The 23,277-nt window shown below is 37.7% G+C and overlaps 1 protein-coding gene across 2 annotated transcripts in view; it reads right to left on the bottom strand.

Annotated features, from left to right (window-relative positions):
- Window positions 1–23,277, bottom strand: part of TPRG1 (tumor protein p63 regulated 1) — a 146,915-nt gene that overhangs the window by 65,946 nt on the left and 57,692 nt on the right. For both annotated transcript variants that reach the window (XM_019794748.2, XM_019794747.2), the window contains exon 4: window positions 14,730–14,906. In XM_019794748.2, the coding sequence (XP_019650307.1) occupies window positions 14,730–14,906 (177 nt within the window). The remainder of the gene's footprint in view (window positions 1–14,729; window positions 14,907–23,277) is intronic.

Genomic DNA, 23,277 nt, shown 5'->3' on the forward strand with positions numbered 1-23,277 from the left:
CTTTTTGCCACTCACTGGCCTAGTTCAGGTCTCTCCATCAGACCATCTCTCCTCTAGCCAGCCCCTTTCTCCAGCTTCTGTCTCCTTCAAACTCTCTCTTACACGGGTGCCACCTTTATCTTCCTGAGCAGAATGTCAATGGTTTCAGGCTCCTCCCCCACAAAATTCATCCCTTTATAGGCTAATATGACTAAAACCCAAACTCCTCATCTTATGATTCAAAACCATTCAGAAGCTTCCACCATACTTTCCCAACAGCCAGGACCCAGGCCCAAGGGGGACTTGGCATGATCTCACCAGTTGGGCATTCGTCTACTTATGCCCGGACTGCATTGCTCCTCCCTATCTCTCTGCCCAAATTTGGCTCATCCTGCAAAGATCTGCTCAGATTCCACCTCCTCCATTAGACCTCCCCATACGTTGTAGTAGAAATTCTTTCTCCCTCTCCTGTGTCCACGACACTGTTGCCTCTCCACTGACGCATTAAAGAAAGCCTGTTTAAAGCATGAGTGCATATGTGTCTGCCTTCTTGTAAGCCTGTGAACATCTTGGGGACAGAGTCCGTATCTCGTCACTTTGTCATGCTCAATGCCTGCCACCTGGCCAGGGCTCAGGAAACACTCACTGAATGTAATTGACTTACTACTTGGAAAGAACATACCTTTAGGGGGCCGCCTTCTATTTGCAACATGCTGCTGGGAGGGCATATTATTAAATCAGTGGGGGTTTTTTTTGTTTTGTTTTGTTTTGTGTTTTTTTAAAAGCAAACACCACAAACCACCTCTGAAGCCAAGAAAAAGATGTGATTGGAGGGAAATAAATCGGTACCTTTAATCCTCCACTGAGTTTGGAAAAACAACAAAATTCCAGCTTCCACCAGATCATTTCTTTTTAATTAAAAGTTAGCCAGAATCTTCTGGAGCACTCAATTTTCTGGTCAGGTCAACAAAAAGCAACCAATACCTTTCACCCCTCCATCCTCCGCCCCCACTCCTGGAGTTAGGCAACCCTTGGGGGCGGAATAGACTTCAGCTGTTTGCTCTGTGCTCATAATTAGATTGTCTAGACAGGAGATGTTGCTGGAGCAATAGGAAAATATTTTACAAGGTGTTCCGCAGAACCACACTTATAACAGTGATTAGAACTCACTGACAGACGCAGAGACAGCAGAATTGGCCTGGGCCACGAGCCGGTTTCACCCAGAGCAGAGCAGAGGCACTTTGAAGCTCTTGTCTGGGAAAAAGCGGCCCAATTAGAACTCTGGGGGCACAGGGAAGCTCACTGGCCTTTGGATCCAAGGGATCACTGCTGAGCTGATGGAGTCATGTCTGGGATGCCCTCCTGCCGCCTTGCGTGTGCTGACACTAAGTCAACGGCACGGCTGCTAGCTCCTGCTTCCACCAGCATCTCTCCAGACAGGATGAGGGGTGGTGACCTCTGCAGGAAGTTTCCCAAGCCTCACTTTTGCAGCCCTGCCTCTCCCTTCTATTATGCTGAATGCAAATTTTAAACAGCATGGAGAGATAAATGTGTGATGCCTACTTTTGCAGGAAGACATTTCTTGGCATGACCTTCCTGCTCAGCGTTTGTTGGCGTATCAATGTGACAGCAACAATATTTTCCAGCACAACCCTCTTTAGAGACATATTTCACAGGAGTCATTGATTAGGTAAAGTCACCGGGCCCTCTAAGATGAGTGACTTTTGAAAACTTGCTATACCAGTAGAGTACCGCAAAGGCACAGAATTTCAATATCAAAAACACCGACAAACCAAAAACAAAACAAAACAAAAACCCTCATAGATTTTATCAATTGAGGAAAATGAGACTCAGCAAAGGGAGGAGACATCAGGAAAGTGGATCAGGACCCAGGTTTCTGAATCCTAAACTAGTATCTTTCCACCAAACTTACTAGAGAAGCAATAGGTTTGCTTCTACTGTACAACGTATCAGAGTGCTCACTCATACCAGATATTTTTCTGAGCATTTTAAATGTATTATCTCATTTAATTCTCAACACATACCAATGAGATAGATACTATTACTCTCTTCAGTTTACAAATGAGGAGACCGAGGCTGTTGTGGGATTTGCCTTATGTCGCCAGTAAGTAGATGCAAGATCGGTTCCCTGGGCAGCCTGACTTCAGAACATGCTCTCTAAGCTCTAGATTGTACTCTGCCTCCCCATGTCAGAGTTCAGACAGGAACGAGGCAAAGAAATGGGGCCCATTTATCCTCAAAAATGACAATGCATTTGAGGACTAGTAGGAATCAGATGCTTGACAAAAGGAGGATTTGAAGTCAGAGGACTTCAGGTTTCCAGCTCCACCACCGTCTATTTACGTGATTACATCCAAGTCGCTTGACCACTCAAAGTCACAGGTTCTTCACCATTAGTTCTTGTGGGCATATTTTTTTTTTAAATGGGGCAGTTAACAAGTAGGTATGGATTTCTGGAATTCTGTAAGTGACAACTTACTTTATTTTAGCAGTTTTCAATTTATAAAACACTCTCACATTCATCATTTAAATTGACAATGACTTATGAGTTAGGCCTGGTAAGGATTTTTATTATTGACATTTTATAAATTAGAAATTGAAAGCCCAGGAATTAAAGCGCATTGTCCAAATTTGAACAGTAAGAAAATTGGTGTGGTCAAGGTTAGTCGTAGCTTTAACCTAGTTAGTCTCACAGAATCCTAGTCTTCTCTCTCCTTCACTTTTTTTTTTTAAGAGTTATTTATTTATTTGAGAGAGAGAGAGGTAGGGGGTAGGAGCAGAGAGAGAGAAGGAGAGAGAGAATCTTCAAGCAGACTTTGGCACTGTGTGCAAAGCCCAACACAGGCTCCATCTCATGACCTGAGCTGAAATCAAGAGTCAGACAGACACTTAACCAACTGAGCCACCCAGGTGCCCCTCTCCTCTACTTTTCTGAAAGGCTACAGACACAACAGGATGGTGAAAATGGGTTCTTAACTAAAATCTGAAAATAAATTGAATTAGGATAGAAATAAGGTGTAGGGTTCCGTCTCAGATAAGAAACAATAACAAACATTACGTAGTAGCAACTAGTTGCCCTAGAGGATAAACCAGGCCTTTTACCCTTTTCTGCTTTTGTCTATGCTTAATGATCTGATCCAAAGAGAATTGGCCTTCATCTCACAAATACCCGATTCACAGCCTCTAGTCCTCTCTTGCCATTGCTCCCTCCTTCACATGAAGCCAAAAGGCAAGCAGCGAATAAAACAAAACAACTTTGTTTTGTAAGCACCAGTATATGGGATTCGCTGGCACATGCTCTGCACGTTCCAATAGCCCTCTTTGTGACTTCTTTAGAGGAGCAGAGCTACGTTAACAGGGGTGATTATTTTCACCCAGAAGGACGGAGAAGAGCAAAGGAGAAGAGACAGGATGAAAAACAGAGAGGCAAGATCATAAAGAAAGAAAGAGGAGAAGGGACTAGACTGGAAAGGAAGGGGGAGGGAATGGAGAGAGAAAGAGAAGCAAATAAAATATTATTGATCCAAAAACAACACTGGACAGGGAGTTGGAAGAACTGATTCCGAAACCCAGCTCTGATACTAAACAGCTGACGGTGCCCCAATCCCTCTTTCAGCTTGTCTCATCTCTTAAATGTATTCACTCAGCCCTGTTTATTCTTGGGGGTTGAAAGGCAAATGGCACAGGGGAGGTGAAAGTGTTTGGTAAGCAAGGTCAGCATTACCACCTACAGCCAGAGGAAGCTAATGTGAAATCACTGCATTTTCTTACGACAAAGGAACTTCTTCTGACTCTGTCCAAGCTTTCCTCTGGACTCAGCTTATGATTATTCAGCAGGTGGTTTTCCCTTGCCTCTTCCTCTTTCTCTGCCTGCTGCTGCCTGACCTCCGACCCTATAATGGTGACTTAACGCCCAGCCAAGGAGGGCCAACTGACTTGGAAACAAAGACAACAATCAAATCAACCTTCTTAGTTCCACGTTAACAAAAGTTTTTATCTGGGAGAAAAATCAGAACTTGTTAACAGCTGATATCTATGAGGCATATTACAAAACGCTTTCAAGCTATCTCATTAGAACCTTACAATAAGACTATTAATGAGGCAGAATGATGATTAATGTCACCTCTGAGAGAGGAGGAAACAAAGTGAACAGCTGTGAAACCTGGGACTCCACTGCTAGTCCAGAAATCGATGATGGAGGTTTGCTAGAAAACTGAGCAGAACTTAGAACACCACCCCTTCGTCGTATTGCGTTCCTACTTCCAGAGGCCCGGGAAAGCCCTTTACATTTACCAACATGCCAGCTGCTGGCACAGGCTTTCTCTCCCTAACCCCAGAATGCAAATCTGGAGAAAGCCACACAAGTTAATTAGGAGGGCTGGAATTACATCAACTCCCTGTGGTAATAATTGGGTGCCTCGTGGGAAATAAAATAAAATATGTCATAAAAAATGAAATTTGTCTGGTAAAACTAATGAAAGAAGGGAGATGAAAGATGAGAGAATGTGGGAATAGTACGAAAATGCAGATTTCTTATCTTTCAAAATGGAGGTTCAATGTAAGCTACTTAAGATGACACATCAAGTGGAAACATATTTAAATAACCACTGATGTAACTAAAAATGATCAGTATAGGCATGTTTTTTAAAAAAATGAATGACCGAGAAGTACAAAAAGGAGATGAAAGAAATGGGCTCTTATTTGTTAAGGTAAATGGGTTTATATTAGGAAGTCACTAGATATTAGTCAAAAAGGCTAGGATAAAAATACTGTTCTAGGGGCGCCTGGGTGGCTCAGTCATTAAGCATCTGCCTTTGGCTCAGGGCGTGATCCCGGCGTTAATGGGATCGAGCCCCACATCGGCCCCCTCCACTGGGAGCCTGCTTCTTCCTCTCCCACTCCCCCTGCTTGTGTTCCCTCTCTCGCTGGCTGTCTCTCTCTCTGTCAAATAAATAAAATAAAATCTAAAAAAAAAAAAAAATACTGTTCTAAGTTATACTTAGAGTCATCCATAGAAAAAGATAAACTACAAAATTTCTTGTTAAAAGAAAAATACACTCAGGGCGCCTAGGTGGCTTGTATGGTTAAGCACCCAACTCTTGGTTTCAGATCAGGTTATGATCTCAGTATCTGAAGATCAAGCCCTGTGACAGACTCTGTGCTCAGCATGGAGTGATGCCTAGGATTCTTTCCCTCTCGCTCCCTCTCTACCTCTCCCCCCTCATGCACAGGTGAGCTCTCTCTCTCTCTCTCTCTCTCTTGTTCTCTTGTTCTCTCCCTCAAAAATACATAAATAAAATCTTTGAAAAAAAGAAAAAAACACTTAATGGAAAGCAAAGGAACTCTAGAAAACATGGTAATATATTTAAAACAATATAATAATACAAAAATCAAGAGGGCAGAATGAAGATTATCACTGTCATATCATTATATGTATGTAGGTTCATCCTACCAATTTAAAGAAAAGAACCCCAGGTTGGATCACAAAGTAAAATTAAATTATATGTTGTATATAAGAACATATGAAAAACAGACACTCAGGTTTATAGTAAGAACTTGGCAAATACATATGAAGAAAATTCAAAGAAAAACAACTTAAGGTTTACAATATTCACCAGGCAAGAACAAAAACAGGCAAGGCACTAAAGAAAATAAACTTTACAATGAAGTTTTATAATGAAAAAGATTACAATCTAAAATAAATGTCAAATTCTGTAAATGTTTCTACATCAAACAAGACAGTATCAAAATTCATAATGTAAAGTCACAAAAGTAAGAAAAAAAACAAACCATAGTAATTAAGGAAAATTTAATTCTCTTCTCTCAATCTGTGACAGATCAAGTAGCCAAAAAATAATAATTGATTAATTAATTAATTGGCAAAGACAGAGAAGACATGTATAATATAATGATAGTGGATTTAAGTACCAGTTATCAAATTCTATACAAAGAAGCAGAAACTGCACATTCGAGTACTTATGAAATGTGGATAAAAATTAACTATTTAAATGTAAAAATATTCAGTAAATCCAAAAACACAGAGAGAAGACATTCTCTAAAAACAATGTATAAAAGTAGAAATTAATAATATATCTCAAAGGAGTAAAGACCCTTCCAACTTAAAAAAAAAAAAAGTTACCTTAATCATATCCTTGAATCAAAGATAAAGGAAACAAAAATAAAAGAGTGTATGAAATGTAATAAAACATTATATCTGGAAAAGCATAATTAAAGAAAATTTAACACTCATAAAACTTATGTATCTAATAAAGAACTCTAAATAAACTTTAAGTGAAAAAGTTACAAAATGCACAACAGAATAGACACAAATAGAGCAATAGGAAATACAAATAAATATAAAAAATAATAAATGGGAAAATGAATTCTTCTATAATGAACGAGTAAACTCAAGAGGTGGTACTTTGAAATAAACTATTAGCTACTCAAATCCCCACATAAGGAAAGAAGTATTACACATAAAATAATCTTTTATTATTCTTTTAATCACCTGTTTTCTTACTTTGCTCAGTTCAATGAAAATTTAGAAACCTGAACAAAATGGAATGATTTTCTAGTAAAAAATAAATTAAAGAAACTAATTATAAAGAGAGAGAATGTCTAAACATGCCAGTACAATAGAGAAAATTGAAACAGTTGCAGTGCTACTCCTCCTTAAAAAGCACCAGGTCCAGCCATGTTCATAGGTGAAATATACCAATCACCTAAGTAAAAGATAAAGCCATTTCTTTATTTGGCAAAATCAAGAGAGGGGAAGAAAAAATAAACATTTTATTTTAAAAATTAGCTAATATTAATACCCAAATATGCAAAGATAGCCCAATAGAAGAAAACTAAATATCAAATTAATGAATATTGATACAAAAAAACACTTTCAAAACTTGCAATGAATATTCAATGGAGTATTAAATTATAACATAATAATTCTAAGTGGATTTGTACCTTGAATGTACAAAAATGTTTCAATACTAAGAAATGTGTGACATAACTCATGATATTAATTAGATCTAAGGAGAAAAATAAACAATATCTCCAAAGATGCTTTTTATAAAAGCATTTATAGAAATTCAATATCTAGGCATAGATGCCCAGCAGACTAGTTCTTTTAAAGATAACAACTAGAAATTCTGCACAAAATACAAAAAAACAAACTGAAAGATCCATCTTCCTCCCCATAAAAATTCTGTCTATGGCTTTAGAGAGTAAATAAAGGAAGTCTCCACAGTGCCAGGAGCTATAAATTTGAAAGTAATCAGTATACCAAGAACCAACAAAATATGACCTATTCTTAAAAAAGACCATCAATGGAGGCAACCTTGAGATGACCCATAAGTTGGAATTATCAGGAAGAACTTTAAAGTAATTATTGTAATTATGTGAAGGAAGATAAAGGAAAATAGGCCCATAAAGAAAAGAAAATACAGGAAGTCTTTTATGAGAAATAGAAAATATAAAAGAGAACTAAATGGACATTTTTTTTTTAAAAAGAGCAATTGAAATAAAAAAATACTTGATAGACTTAATAGCAGACTGGAATGACAAAGGAAAATGTCTGTAAATGTGAAGTTGCATCAATAGAAATTGCCAATCTGAAGATGAAATAAAGAAGAGACTCGAAAAAAATAGAGACTCAGATACCCGTAGGATAATACCAAAATTTCTATTATACATACAATTGAAATATCAGAAAGAAAGAAAACAAAAGAGAGAAAGAGAATGGGACAAAAGAAGTTTTAAAAAGTAATAACCCCGGGGGCGCCTGGGTGGCACAGCGGTTGAGCGTCTGCCTTCGGCTCAGGGCGTGATCCCGGCGTCATGGGATCGAGCCCCACATCAGGCTCTTCTGCTGTGGGCCTGCTTCTTCCTCTCCCACTCTCCCTGCTTGTGTTCCCTCTCTCGCTGGCTGGCTCTCTCTCTGTCAAATAAATAAATAAAATCTTAAAAAAAAAAAAAAAGTAATAACCCCGGGGCGCCTGGGTGGCATAGCGGTTAAGCATCTGCCTTCGGCAGGGCGTGATCCTGGCATTATGGGATCGAGCCCCACATCAGGCTCCTCTGATATGAGCCTGCTTCTTCCTCTCCCACTCGCCCAGCTTATCTTCCCTTTCTCGCTGGCTGTCTCTATCTCTGTCGAATAAATAAATAAAATCTTTAAAAAAAATAAAATAAAATAAAAAGTAATAACCCCAAATTTTCCAAATTTGTTGAAAGACACAAATTTTAAATGCAAGAAGCTCAGGGAATCCCAAACAAGATTAAATACACATACATGCACACACACATACCTAGGCACATTGCAGTCAAACTTCTGAAAACTAAAAATAAAAGTAACATGCTGAAGCAGCTAGATAATACACAAAATAGTAGTTCAAATAACTGTGAACTTCTCTTCAGAAATTATGGAGGCCAGAAGACAGTAGAACAACATCATGCTTGTATTAAAAGAAAAGAAAATGTCAAGTCAGAATTCTCTAATTAGAGCAAATATTCCTCAATAATGAAGGCTAAATAAAAATGTTTTAAAAATATATATCTCCACTAGATTGCAGTACAAGGAATACTAAAAATTAATTTTTCATATGGAGGGAGTATGGCATCAAGAAGAAATCTAAATCTTCTAGAACAAATAAAGAGTATCAGAAATGAAAATATCTATTAAAAATACAATTATATATCCTAATTTCTTTGAAATACATACAATTTCCTCTAAAAACTATTTTATTTATTTATTTGAGAGGACAGAGAGAGAACGAGCACAAGTGGGGCAGTGGGGCAGTGGGGCAGAGGGAGAGGGAGCAGACACCTCCCCATGTTACACTGAGCAGGAAGCCCGACTTGGGGCTCCATCCCAGGACCCTGAGATCATGACCTGACCCAAAGGCAGACACTTAACCAACTGAGCCACTCACGTGCCCCACATAAAATTTCTTAAAGCAAAGTTTATAACATTATTGTGTGGGATTTAAAATGTACACAGAAGTAATATGCATGACAACTGCACCATAAAGTTCAGTGAGGAGGGGATATAAATAGTGCTACATGCATATTGTATATGTGTGTGTAGCTAGGTAGGTAGGTATCTATTTAATGTATATTGTGATGTTTTGGCATATTAAGGAAGCCTTACTGTCTGGGGAGAGACTGTCCCTCTTGGGGCTAGCCAATTCTTAGAGATAGCAAAGGGTCCAATTCAGAGCACACTACTGATATGCATATAAAACAACCCAGAGCCATACCTCTTCTATCCGGCCCATGCACCCCATGAGGCAATATTCTTCTGCCTTAGTCAATTCAGGGTCAGATACTAAGAAACAATGGATTAGCCCTATGGCTTAAAGTTCACCAAAATTATTAAAACTAGCCAATCCCCAAATTGATTACCCTGCCATGCCTTGTCCTTCTTGTGGAAACTCCAGTAAAGGCCATGGTCTAAATTCTCTCATAGGTTCTGCCCTTTCAGCTTACTGACCGACACTGGTGACTTTCCCTGTAGCCCTATATGGCAAATGGTGATCCCTATCTTGGATCTGTGAGTATAATAAACTTATTTCTTCTAAACTTCTTTCTCATTTTCTCCTGTGGCCACACCAACTTTATCATACCATATCCAACATTCACATTCCTAGAACAATATGTTTACAAGGTTTCTATGTTTGAAGTGTAGCATTACAATATTAACTCTAAGTAGACTGTGAAAAATTAAATACTTATAATTCCTTCAGCAATGGTTCTCAATATGGAGTGATTTTGTCCTTAGGGTACATTGGCAATGTCTGGGGACATTTTTTGATTGTCATAAGAGAAGCAGGGTACTCCTGGCATCTAGTGGGTATAAGACAGAGTTACTGCTAAACATCCTACAACGCACAGAACAGCTTCCCGCACTACAGAATTGTCCTGCCCAAGGTGCAAACAGGGCTGACGTTGAGAAGCTCTGCCTAAAGCAACCGCAAAATTCTATAAAATATTATAGCTAAAAATCCAACAGGAATATTAAAATTGAATTATGAAAAAGATTTAAATAATTTAAAAAGACAGCTGAAAAGAGGATAAATGCATAAAAATTAGAAAGGGGAAACAGAAAATAAATAATAGGTAGACTCAACTTCTATCAAATTAAAATTATATAAAATATAAAGGGACTAAACTCTCCAATTAAAAGGCAGAGATTATCAGAGTGGTTTAGAAGCATGATTCAATTATGTGATCTCTATAAGAAATGTAGTTTGTAGGGACGTGGATAGCAAATGGATTAAAAAAAGATTTACTATGCAAACAAATAAGTATAAAAATGATGGAGTGGATATAATAATAATAAATATAAAAATAAATTTCAACACAGAATGCTGCTAGAGATAGGAACAAACATTTCATAATGAAAAAAAAGCTCAATTTTTCAGGAAGACATATTACCCATAAATGTGTATGTACATAATAACAGACTCTCAAAATACATGAAGCAAAGAATAATAAAATTAAAGAGGCAACAAGAAAACCCCATAGTGATAGTAGATTTAAATATTCCTTCTCAATAACAAATAAAAATCTAGACAAAAATCAGTAAAAATATAGATAGCTTAAACAATGTTGTCAAACATAATGACTAATTAATATTTATAGAAAACTATATACAAAATGCTTTTCCAATGAACATGATACCTTCACAAAGATGTATTATTGTTCAATCAGTAAAAGAAGTCTCAATATATTTATAAAGATTAAAATCAAGGCCATATATTCTCTAAATTAAAATTAAGTAATATTAAAATCTTAAGAAAACTCAAAATATTTGGAAACTAGCCAATACAACTTCTAAAGCATTCATGGTTCAAAGAAGAAATCACAAAAAAAATTAGAGACTACTTGCTGAATGATAATAGAAGCACAACATATCAAAATCTATGAGATCAAGTAAAGACAGTCCTTAAAAGAAAATTTGGAGCCTTAAATACTCATATCAGAAAAGAAGAAAGGCCTAAAATTGATGTCCTTGGGTTTCAAATTAAGAAGTTAAAAAAAAAGAAAAAAGAAAAAAGTAAACCAAAAGTAATTAGGAGAATGGAAAAAAAATAAATCAAAGAGCAGAAATCAACAAAATAAAAATCAAATGACAGTGAAAAGTAACAAAGTGAAAAGCATGTTCTTGTAAAAACCAAAAAAACTGAAAGGTCCATTGACAGAAAAAGAGAAAACACAAAGCACCAAGATCAGAAAAGAAAAGGGATATCACTAAATATCTCATACATATTAATGGACAATAATGGCATGTTATTAACAAACACTTTCAAATACAACAATGTCAATAAATGTAACAAATTCCTTGAAAAATAAAATTTACCAAAATTAACACAAAATCAAAGAATTACGAAGTAACCCAATATTTATAAAATATTGCAAATGTGAAATAATAGACCAATATCTCTCATGAACATAGACACAAAACTCCTTAATATTAACACACTGAATCCAACAATGTGTAAAAAGAACAAAACATCATGTCTAAATGTGTTTATCTTAAGAATGCAAGATTGATTTAATATTTGAGAATCCTACTAAAAATAGGAGGATTTTTTTAATTAAGCAAGCTGACAAAAATAAATATTCATAAAAAACATAAATTCTTTAAAAATTCTTAAAAAGAACAGAGGAGTAACTCTATCAGATATTAAAACATAATAAAAGATTATAATAATGGAAACCACTTTGTACTTCGATAAACAGATATAAATGGAATGGTGATTCCAGAAATAAAGACAAATACACATGATAAAGTTTATATGATACAGAAGAAAAGATGGAATATTGAACAAATGATGCTGAGAAATCTAACAGGCCATTTAGGTAAAAAATAAAGGTGATTGCATATCTTTTTCCTCACTTAAGGTTAAATTCTAGATGAAATGCAAATTCAACTATTTAAAAAATTAAATTATAAAAACACTAGAAAAAAAACTTGGAATATATTTTATAATTTCAATGAGGAGAAAACCTTCCACAAAAAGAAATTAAACTTAGAAAGTTGATTTGAAAGACTGATAAATTTGACAACCTAAAATTCACAGAAAGTAAAAAAAAAAATAAATAGCATTATAAAGTTAGCATGGAAGGAGCTGAGATGCCCTTCAACAGATGACTGGATTAAGAAGATGTGGTCCATATATACAATGGACTATTACTCAGCCATCAAAAAGAACGATTTCTCAACATTTGCTGCAACATGGACGGCACTGGAGGAGATTATGCTGAGCGAAATAAGTCAAGCAGAGAAAGGCAATTATCATATGGTTTCACTCATTTATGGAACATAAGAACTAGGAAGATTAGTAGGAGAAGAAAGGGATAAAGAAAGGGGGGGGTAATCAGAAGGGGGAATGAACCATGAGAGACTACGGACTCTGGGAAACAAACTGAGGGCTTCAGAGGGGAGGGTGGGGGGAAATAGGATAGGCTGGTGATGAGCATTAAGGAGGGCACGTATTGCATGGTGCACTGGGTGTTATACGCAAGTAATGAATCATGGAACTTTACATCAAAAACTAGGGATGTACTGTATGGTGACTAACATAATATAATAAAAAATATTATTATTAAAAAGAAATAGAACAACCAAATTGTATTTACATGTTAGTATCAGTGTGAAAGAAAATGACGTGTATGTGAACTAGAACATAACGTAAAATATAAAATTAATTTATTGAATTGAAAAAAAAATAAGTTAGAGCTATGACAAACCGAGAAGAATATTTGTAAAATATAAGGCAGAAAAGAGGTCAAATTCTTTTATAGATAAAGTGTTCTTACAAATCAATTAGAAAAAACTCAATATCCCAGTAAAAGAAAAAAAAAATGGGTCACTGATACAAATAAGCAGTTCACAGAAAAATAAATGAAATGGCTTTCTAACATAAGAAAAACACCCTCAGCTTCCTTCAAGTTCTAGTGATAGAAATTAAAACAAAACTGAGATGTTTATCTCACTGGCAAAGTAAGAAAAGATTCATTATGTGTGATATTGGTGAAGATATGTGGAAAAGGATACTCGTATACTTTGTATAAAGTGTAAATAATATAATACACTCCATAATATAATATACTTTATAGTAATATATAGAGTGTAAATTGGTGTTACTGTGTAGAAGGTAATTTGACAACATCTATTAGTTAAAATTCACAAGACTTTTGACCTAACAATTCCACTTACAGGAATTTACATTATAGATACATTTTCACATTTGTGCCAAGTCCTGTACACAAGAATAGTTATAGCAGCATTATTTGTAATAGCATAGGTAAAAATAAATATCCATTAATGAGGGGCTGGATAAATAAATTAGCTTTCAAATAAAATATTCTGCACTATTAAAAAGACTGAGGTTGATCTATAGATGATTATATAATATAATTTCCAAGGTGTATCACTGGGTAAAATATATTGAGGTGGAACAGTTTATGACATGTGTTTCCATTGGGTAAAATAATTTATGATAAATGTGCATGTGAAGATATATACTTACAGGTATGTATAAACCCACATAAATACATACAAAACATTCGTATTCTTGTATATTTGCACACTATTTCTTTAAAACAACAACAATTGGCTATTACCTAGGGAGATAATGCTTGAGAACTGAGAGTCTGGGGTGGGAGAGAGATTGCCTGAAAATAAACATTTTAAGATCTTTAAAAATACACTTACAATTGGTTATATTATTGAAAAATCCACCAGTTCAAAGAGTCAGCGAACTAAATCAATTTGTCGCATCTTACATCCATGAAAAGTAAATTAAAAAACAGGTCTTTGATATGGTGTGCTTTTTTTAAGGAAACCAACCACTTGACTGAACAGTGCTTTTTTCAACATTGTAAAAAGATTTTTCTGCTCTTACTATGTGCCAGGCCCAAGGCCAGGTGTTTAAAGAAACAAAACTAAACAAACAAACAAAAAAATGTACTTGGCCTCAAGGAGCTCACCATTCAATGGGAGAATCTCACATTCAAAGGCTCAGAGGAAGACTGCTGTTCTTCTGGCTTAGATATAAAATAGTTAGGAAAGACAGTTCTTTCCAAGACCATAACAAGAGCTTAGTTCAGCAACCCTTCTCTATAGCTTTCACCAGGTATCTTGGTGAATGTCAATATCTCTGAGATAGTTGTCATCTCCACTAAGTTTCCAGGGAAGATCTCAAAGAGACTTCTTTCAATAAGAGCTATTAACCATCATAGATTCTGTCCACTCAACTTTACAGAATAATTTCAATTTCCAAAGGCATTACATTCTTTCCTACCTCTACTCCATTGGCTGTGCTGTTCCTTCAGCTTGGAATGTTAAACTTTTGTTTTCCTTCTTTGGCTAACTCCTACCCAACATCAAATATAGGCTCAAATCCTTCTCCAGGAAAGCCTCTCTGGTTCTCTGCCACACAAATTAGGTTGAAAATCTTTCCTCCATGTTCCCACAGCTCTTTCCACCCTACATTCAACCATTTATTTCTCATGGTCTCATATTAAAGTACAAATTTACTTAAAGTTGTATCCCTGGTGTCTGACATAGACTAGAAACTCAAAAATTGATGAATTCAACTGTAGAGCTTCACTTTTCTCCCTTGTGTTCACCCAGCTTACCATACTAAACTGAATTTTATGATTGACCTCCCTACATGACACACCCCCACCAAACCACTTTTCCAAATCTAAGACATCACACTCACTTGTCCAGTGACATCCCAGGGAAGACAAACTTGCCCAGGCAGATTCGGTAGACAGAGCTCAGGGGAATCCGTTGCAACTGCACACAGCTAAGCATGATAAAGTCATATTTACAGATCAAGAGAGTCTTGTCTGTGACCAGCAAAATCCTTTCCTTCTCATTGTTCCAGTGGTCTATCCTGCAGGAATCATCAGAGAGAATAGGAGTTAATGGCATGGACTTTCCAAGTTAAAGATAATGGCACTCACTGAACTATCTCTACTAACACAGAAAATAGGGAGCTTTGATCACCTCAGAAGAGGGATTGAGGCACAGCTAATGCCATCTTCTCTCTCTCAGTCCAGTTCCATGACCAAGGGAGGAGGGAAGATGGAAGATTATGGAAAAAATATGATTGCAGAGATGAGTACCCATGAAGGGATTCAGGAGGGGAATGACAAGTTTGTATCATGTTGACAGCCACCTGATTCAGGTTCCTTCACATCTTCCTTGTTCACTAGAAAACCTTCATCTTCCTATAAGGACACCAAAATGTCTATTTTTCTAACTCGATTCTTACCATAAACCTTACTTACCACACACTAGTTTTCTCTAATCCCCAGAAGTTATGTTGCTGAGTGTAGATAAAATGGAGACTAACACAGCTGCACTGACCCCCAAGCCATCACTACATCTGCTCATCCTATCATATCCTTGAACAAGTGAAGTGGTATTCTTATGAGCCAAGGACAAAGTAGACACTAGATAAGTGTTTACTACATTGATTTGCTTTGGCCTTGAGAGCCTTTCAGGGCATGCATAAAAAATTCTGACTCCAACAGAACTCCACCAGAGAAAACAAGAAGAAATCCAAACAGTGGTGTCTGGTTAGAAGAAAGTACGCATGGTCTGTAAATCCTCTCACCCATAGTACTTTTGCTGTCTATCTATTATAGTCTTTAGGATATAGTGCTCATGACTTTTATAAGAATTATTTCAGTACGTGTTTTTTTTTCCCCCTAAGAGACTTGAAAAGGATGATTTGTGACTGACTCATACTTGACTCCTCACTACACAGAATCAATCAAATGTAAAGATAGTATGGTCATCCCACTCCCATTCATTCTCACACAGTAACCACAGTGCTACTTTTAAAATACAAACAGAATGACATCACTCCCCTGTTTATTTTATTAAATAGCATCTCTTTGATCTTAGGAGCAAATCCAAGTTACCTATGGACTACAGCATTATATCATAGCAGGCTAAGAACCCTAACTGTCCAAATCATAGTTCAAAGGCCTCATGCAAAGAGTATTTCTTCAGTTTCTAAATAAACTTGGCCCTCTATCATGCTCTCTCCAATCATCCTGATCCTTCTTCTTTTGTGGACCCATTGCTTTTTGTAAGAAGGAATGATATGTAAAACATTCAGAAGTAAGTACCATGTGGACACAGACTGATCAGAATGGACACCAAAGTACAGAGGGTAGGACAAGGCCAGTCAGTGTGAGCTCAGTGTGTGTGTGTGTGTGTGCGCGCACACGCGCGTGCATGTTCCATGAAGGTAGAGACTGTGTCCTTTGGGCTACTCACTCTATCCAGCTTCTGTCAAATAGCCTACACTAAATAAATATGTGTTGAGTGAATAAATGAGCGCTAATCAAAAATTGTGGAGTTTGTTGGGCTAGATGAGGGCAGGGGTGAAAACTATAACTTGCTAACTCTGTAAGGTAGGATATTTAACCTATCTTTGGCTCATGCTCCTTATCTGTGAAATGGAGACAATACTAGCACTCATCTCCTAAGTTTGGGGAGAAGATTAAGGGAAATGATCCTTAATCAGTGCTCTATAATCAGCTGTTACTATCACTGGCAGAGATCTCAGTCACTAAGGAATTTTGGGCAACCCAAATATATGCCATCCTTCAGTATAGCATAACCTAAACACAGGCAAGAAAAGTCAGGAGTTAAATCGGTTTATGTAATAGGTGGACATATGGAAGAGAAAAAAGAGAAAAAAAAGTTAAAAGAGAAGAAGAGAGAGAAAAACAGAAAAAGGAAAAACAAGTAGGCTGGGATCATTGATAGAGGCCCTATTGCATGGTGGCCATGATGTGGCTAAGTATTAGCTCTACATCCCCCACCGTCCTTTGAAGAACGTCACATCTGGAGTTAGGCAACTAGATTATGATAGTAGAATCGGTGGTGTAGAGTCTGACAGATCTGGTTTAAGTCCCGGTTTGGCAGTGTCCATCCATTCCAACAACACGGCCATACTCAACTCCTGATGCACTGAGAAAAGGAAGGAATTCTAGATCATCTGTTTAACACTCGCAGTCTTAGTCAGAGAGAGACCGGGGACTCTGAAATGTCTTATCAGATATCTACATAAATTTCTCTAAATAGCTTTGCATCTACTTAGCAGCAAGTTAAAGCTGCTGCCTAATAAACCAGACTTGGTTTTAGTCTAAAAAAACCACAGCTTTTGGTTGAATGGTTTTACTGAAAATGTCAGCACTCCATAATGAGATTTATTTTAAAAGGTAAAGGATTTGGGAAAAAAAGAGAATTCTTTTTAGGAACACAGAGTGCTCTGATGTGACACAGATTCTGCATAATTTACATGTCGGGAAAGTCTGAATTCAGTAAACACACAGATTTATAAATAGTTTGGGGCCACATCTCTAGCTCCTGGGTGGTATATGTATTTATTTAGACTTCAATCACACCTTTTTCCCCAAATAACTCATGGAAAAAACATTGAATTTCATATTCCCAATATTAACATAATTGAAGTTGGGTTGGCAACAATATCCACAGCAAATATAGGGATAGGAATAACAGTAACGTATTGTGGAGATTTACAAAGTCCTTGGATATTGATGGTCCTATTAATCCTCACAACAACCCTTTGGACCGGATGCTATTGCCCTCATTTTAAAGACAAGGTAGGGACACAAAACCCAGCCATGGTATTGGCTTTCTTCCCAGTACCATCCACCGCAAATAGAGGGTCCTTCAGTTGGTATGAGAATGTGGTAAAACCCACTTCTGGAAGGAACTGATGTGGTGATATGTATCACTCCTGGGACTGTTCTCTCTGGGAAACCTTTCCCCTGAGAAAACACACATCACTATCCCTTTCAAACCTTGTCCTCCACTGGTGTTTCCAATCTTGGAGAAGAACTCCCCTTCCAGTTATGCAAGCCAAAGACTTAGGAGGGAGTCATTCTGGACTCTCCCTTTTCCTCACCTCACCTGCCAGGTCCTAAACATTTGACTTCCAAAATATTTCTCAACACCACCCACTTATTTCCATCTTGACCTTCACTACCCTGATCCAATCTTCCCTCATCTCCTGCTTAGACTATCACAGTCACCCTCTCACTAGGTGTGGCTACTAGTCACCTAGACCCAGTTTACCTACATCTCTTGTTCCCTCCTAACTTCTCCACCATACTGCAATGAGGGGAACGTTTTGCAAAAACAAATCTGGCCCTCACCTCTCTACTTTAGTTTCAAACATTTCAACTGTTCCCCAGAGCTCTTAGAAGAAATGACAAAAGTTCTTCACCTGGTCTAAGATGCTATCCATGGTCAAGCCCTACCTTCAACCTCATCTCAGGTCAAGTCTCTCCACTCATTCTTCTTGATCTTTCAGTTTCTTGTATCTAACACGCCCACTCCGACTAAAGTGACTTTGGATAAGCTGCTTCCCCCTGAGGTTCCTTGCCTAACTGCTGTAGCGCTAAACTCAATTAATCCTTACTCAGGCGAGCTTTCCCAGACCTCTGTGACTACTTCTGTTCTTTCTAATGTACACTTACATAACACCACACATTTCTCCTTCATAGTACGTATCCCAGATGCAATTTTACAGTTATTTCTATGATGACCTAATTAACGTCTGCCTCGTCTCCTATACTATAAACTCCACAAAGACAGAGTCAGTTCTTCACATCGTGTCTCCAAGGTTGCATGTGTCCAAAAAATATTTCTCAAATGAATTAGTACAGAATGAACAATCCTTGTGCTGTGCAAGCCATATGCCTTGGCTCAGGCTGTTTGGGAACCCTATCCTCACGTTTACACATTGAAATACTCCCCCATAAAATAGCACAGTTTCAAAAACTAATCAGTAACAATGGGAAAATGTTCATGGGGTGTAAAAGAAAGAGAGGATACAAAATGTTACTTTCAGTATACTTCCAACTTCCTAACAACAAATCCATAGATCAAAATGGCCACAGTGATTATTTCTGAGTGCTGGGATTTCAAATGACTTTCATTTATTTTCATGCTTTCATTAGCCAGAGTTTAATTTCTTTTGGCAATGAACATATTCTTTTATGATAAAGAGATTTCTTTAAAAGACAGTCTCACCTATCCTTCAAGTCCCCAGTTTGAATGTTATGTATTTCATGGAGACTCACCCTCACCAGTCTCCAGCACCCCCCACCCCAGCTCCGCAAAGTAGATGTCATCTTTCTTTGCATTAAAGGCACACAAGCTTTTTATCAGAGCCTCAGCTGTGGCCCAAGTTACAATCTGCTCTATATGATGCCTACCTCCAGAATATCCTCTTGTTCCCCCACATTTGATGAGAGACCCCCTAGTGTAGAGAGGTGTTTTAGTCCTATCTGGGTCCCCTCACTATGCCCAACTCAGAGCCAAGAGGGATCATGGTCTTAGCAAGTGAGCAGGGCATGAAAAACCAAAACCATAAGATTCATCATCTTATTGTGAGATCCAGCGTCTCTTGGCCAAGGGTTTGCCACATCTGCTGTTGTCACTGCTGTTCCCCAGCACTAGCATCATTCCCCTATTTGATGAAGGGCCTGGACACCCCAGTCTGAAAGGGAATCTAGGAATTCCGTGAGATTTGTGGTTTCCTGGGATGACAACAGTTTTGCCAGCAGAGGGCAACAGCGAACCAGCAATGACAGGCGACAGGGCAGAGCAAGTTTCCAGGGCCCCCACCCAGTTACTCCAAACCAGTGAGATGCTTTCCCAGTGGCCCGGGCCCTACCCCTAACAATACTTTCAGTTACTCTTCTAAGGCTGTGTCAAATCAATTTGTGGTTTAGAAATGATTTTCCTCCAAAAATATTTTTTCTATTATTCCAAAACACTTACACACATGCTGTGTGCACACCACACACACACACACACTCACACACACACACACACACACACACACACACACCCCATTCAGTAGAAACATCTTCCCTAATACTGAATAGAGTGACTATACCTGGTTTACAGATCCATCTTCCTTCGTGTGCCCCTCCAGCCTCTTAGCATAGCCCAGACCTTAAAAGAGGAAGACAGTTTCTTGGCTAGCCAGAAATCGGCAACCCAGGAGGAAAACACTGAATCATTCATTCCACACATATTCCCTGAGCACCCACTGGGTTCCAGGCCCTGAAGAGAATCCAATTTAGGTTTGCTCTTGAAACATAAACAGATGAAAAATGCATGGCATTGAAGCAAAGCAATTTCCCTCCCCCTGAGTTAAGAGAAGTCTTAAAAAGCCTTTAGCTAAATAATCCACATTAAATTCTTTCAATCATTTGGTTATCCTTTCCTGGGGCCTCTCCAATTTGTTTAAAATAGGGGACCCTCCAAGTAAACACGGTATTCTAATAAAAACACGATGCCCACAAACCTTCTCTGTTCTCAGATCCCCTGACCTGACTTCCTGTGGTTCAGTTCTCTCCCCATTACCCCACGGAGCCAGGAATGTTCCAAGCTCTGTGGTAGCTACTGGGAATAATAGTGAGAAGAGTATTCTGCTCTTAAGGAATACACAATTCTCTAAGATGTGAGTTGCAATCATGTAGAGAAGAGCTAATATGGCACCCAAAGGTGTGACGAGATTTTATAATTTTAACACGAGTCCGCAGACTCAGGTCTCCAGATTCTCAGCCCACTGCTCACAGGGCTGAGGAAAAGGAACCCAAGCATCTATCTATTTGGCGCCCTTGAAGAACATTCTTTTATCAACACTTCATTTCCTGCTGTTAGGTGTAAGATCTCGGTGTTGAAAAAGCACAAGTTGCAAAGCAGGAATGATTCTTTGGAACGAGCAAAAAGTTTTCAGGAGTATTTATTTTTAACACTTCCTTAATGTATACCATTGAAGGACAGACAAAGTGTCCCCATAAAACATACAGAATGGGCCTGGAAACATCCATTCACGTATCCAGAAAGACTATTTTTTTTCATGTGTAAGAGAAAACAATGACCATTTTTTCTCCTCAGAAAACAAAGAAGTTTTTGAGTTCTAAAAAATATAATAAAACTATGAACAATCAGTTTTACTTAGGAAATTATACATATATATAATTTATATGTGTGTATGTATGTGTGTATATATATATATACACACACACACACACACATACATATGCAAGCCAATTCTGAAGCTTCTGAGATCTTCATGCATATGAATAACTCTGTCATGCATTTATCTTAGGTTATAAGCAAAAGCCTTCATTTATTGGGGGTCTTCCCTGTATCAGGTACTATGCCAGATATTACACAAATATTACCTGTTTTAGTCTTCATCAAACAATCTGGATGAGTACAGGTGAGGAAGCAGAGAGTTGGGGAGGTATAACAGACTGAATATTTATTTCCCCTCAAAATTCCAACATTGAAACCCTAACTTCCAAATGATGGTACTAAGCGGTGGGGCCATTGGGAGGTGATTAGGTATAGATGAGGACAAGGAGATGGAGCTCCCATGATGAGATTACTGCCCTTATCACAAGAGGAAGAGACAGAACTTCCTCCCTCCAGTATGTGAGGATACAATGAGAAGGCAAGCCCGGAGGAGAGTCCTCGCTAATAACCAAATCTGTGGGCATCTTGGTCTTAGACTTCCCAGTCTCCAGAACTGTCAATAATTAATGTCTGTTGTTTAAGCCACCAAGTCTATGGGCATTTTGTCATAGCAGCCCAAGATGACTAATGCAGGAAGCTAACTTGTTCCAAATAACACAGCCAGGATTCATCCAAGGTATGTTTCACCTTAAATCCTTATGCTCTCCTCTTTAGCAAACCACCATTCATTAGGAAGGTAATGAAATCTCTTCCTGTAATCAATTAATATTGTTGAATGTCTATATGCTTGATGTTTAAACAACATAGTTTTGAACTGTGTGGGTCCACTTATATGCAGATTTCAGTAAACATAGTACAGAACTGTAAATGTGTTTTGATTCTTTTTTTTAAATATTTTCTTTTCTCTAGCTTACTTTATGTAAGGATATAGTATATAATACATATAACATACAAAATTGGTGTTCATTGACTGTGTTATTGGTAAGCTTTCTAGCCCACAGTGGGCTCTTAGTATAAGTTTTAGGAGTCAAAAGTTATACATGGATTTTTGACCACAGGGGTGGGGGCTCAGCACCCATAATCCCTTTGTTGTTCAAGGGTCAGTCGTGCTTTATTAAAGACATTACGGAGGTGCTCAGACTTTAAGTCCTCTATAATTATCCCTTAAAAACTTATAATCTAATGTGGGAGAACATAAATCAGGTACTATGGTATAGAGTGATAAATGATAACACGGAAATTTGTATACAGTGCTATGGAAATCCCGGCTAATGTCTAACATTGATTTAACGCCTACTTTGAGTAAGTTTTTGGTCTAAATTCTTTGTGTAAATTACTTCATTTATGCTCACAGTAATCCCGTGAGTATTTGTCATTATCCCCATTTTATAGATGAGGAACTAAAACATAAAACGGTTAAATAACTTGCCCATTCTGGAACTGGAATTCAAACAGAGGGTGTCTGCCTCTAGAAACCATGCTTTTGATTAACCACTCTGTTCTACTGAAAGGCATTTAAAACCACTGAGGAAATGAGGCAAGGCTCTGGATAAAGTGTGCTTGAAGAAGCTTTTGAAATAGCTTGACGCAGAAGGCAGATTAATTAATTTTAGATAGAGGGAACAGCATGTGCAAACATGTACAGAATGACTTTTTGGAAGACACGTGTTTGCACAGTATGTAAATGAAAATCATGAAAACAGAATTACCATAAAAAGGGAGGGTAGCACCCACAAAGATTCTGACTCAGGATCTCTGAGGAGGAATCCCGGGCATCTATCCTTTGAAAAGCTATCCAGATGCCCAACCGAGGTTTTGAAAGACCAAGACATTTTCAGGAGCTGATCTCTCAGGCACTGAGATGGAACCATTTTGAGCTTAAACCCAAAGAATGTGTAGGTGGCACTGGGAGATTTGTGGATTTACCCAAATCTTCAGAGTGGAATGCTACAGAGTAATTCTAAGGAGTATTTTTCCAGTGCAAATACTTAATCATGAGCACCCTCACATTATCAAAAGTTCTTTAAGCTCCAGGAGTGAACCTCTTCTGCTTGTTTCCCAGCCAAAATAACCAACCAGAGAGCATCATTATATTATGTCATAATCCCAGCCTAGTCCTGGCACAGAGAAATTGCTTCGTGAACGTTTATTTCTTTTTTTATGTCCCTTTCCTGAAGACAAACTGCACTTGACCAGTAGTTTTGTCAATACCCCTGTGA

The sequence above is a fragment of the Ailuropoda melanoleuca genome, chromosome 1 (assembly GCF_002007445.2).
Source record: "Ailuropoda melanoleuca isolate Jingjing chromosome 1, ASM200744v2, whole genome shotgun sequence".
NCBI lineage: Eukaryota > Metazoa > Chordata > Mammalia > Carnivora > Ursidae > Ailuropoda > Ailuropoda melanoleuca.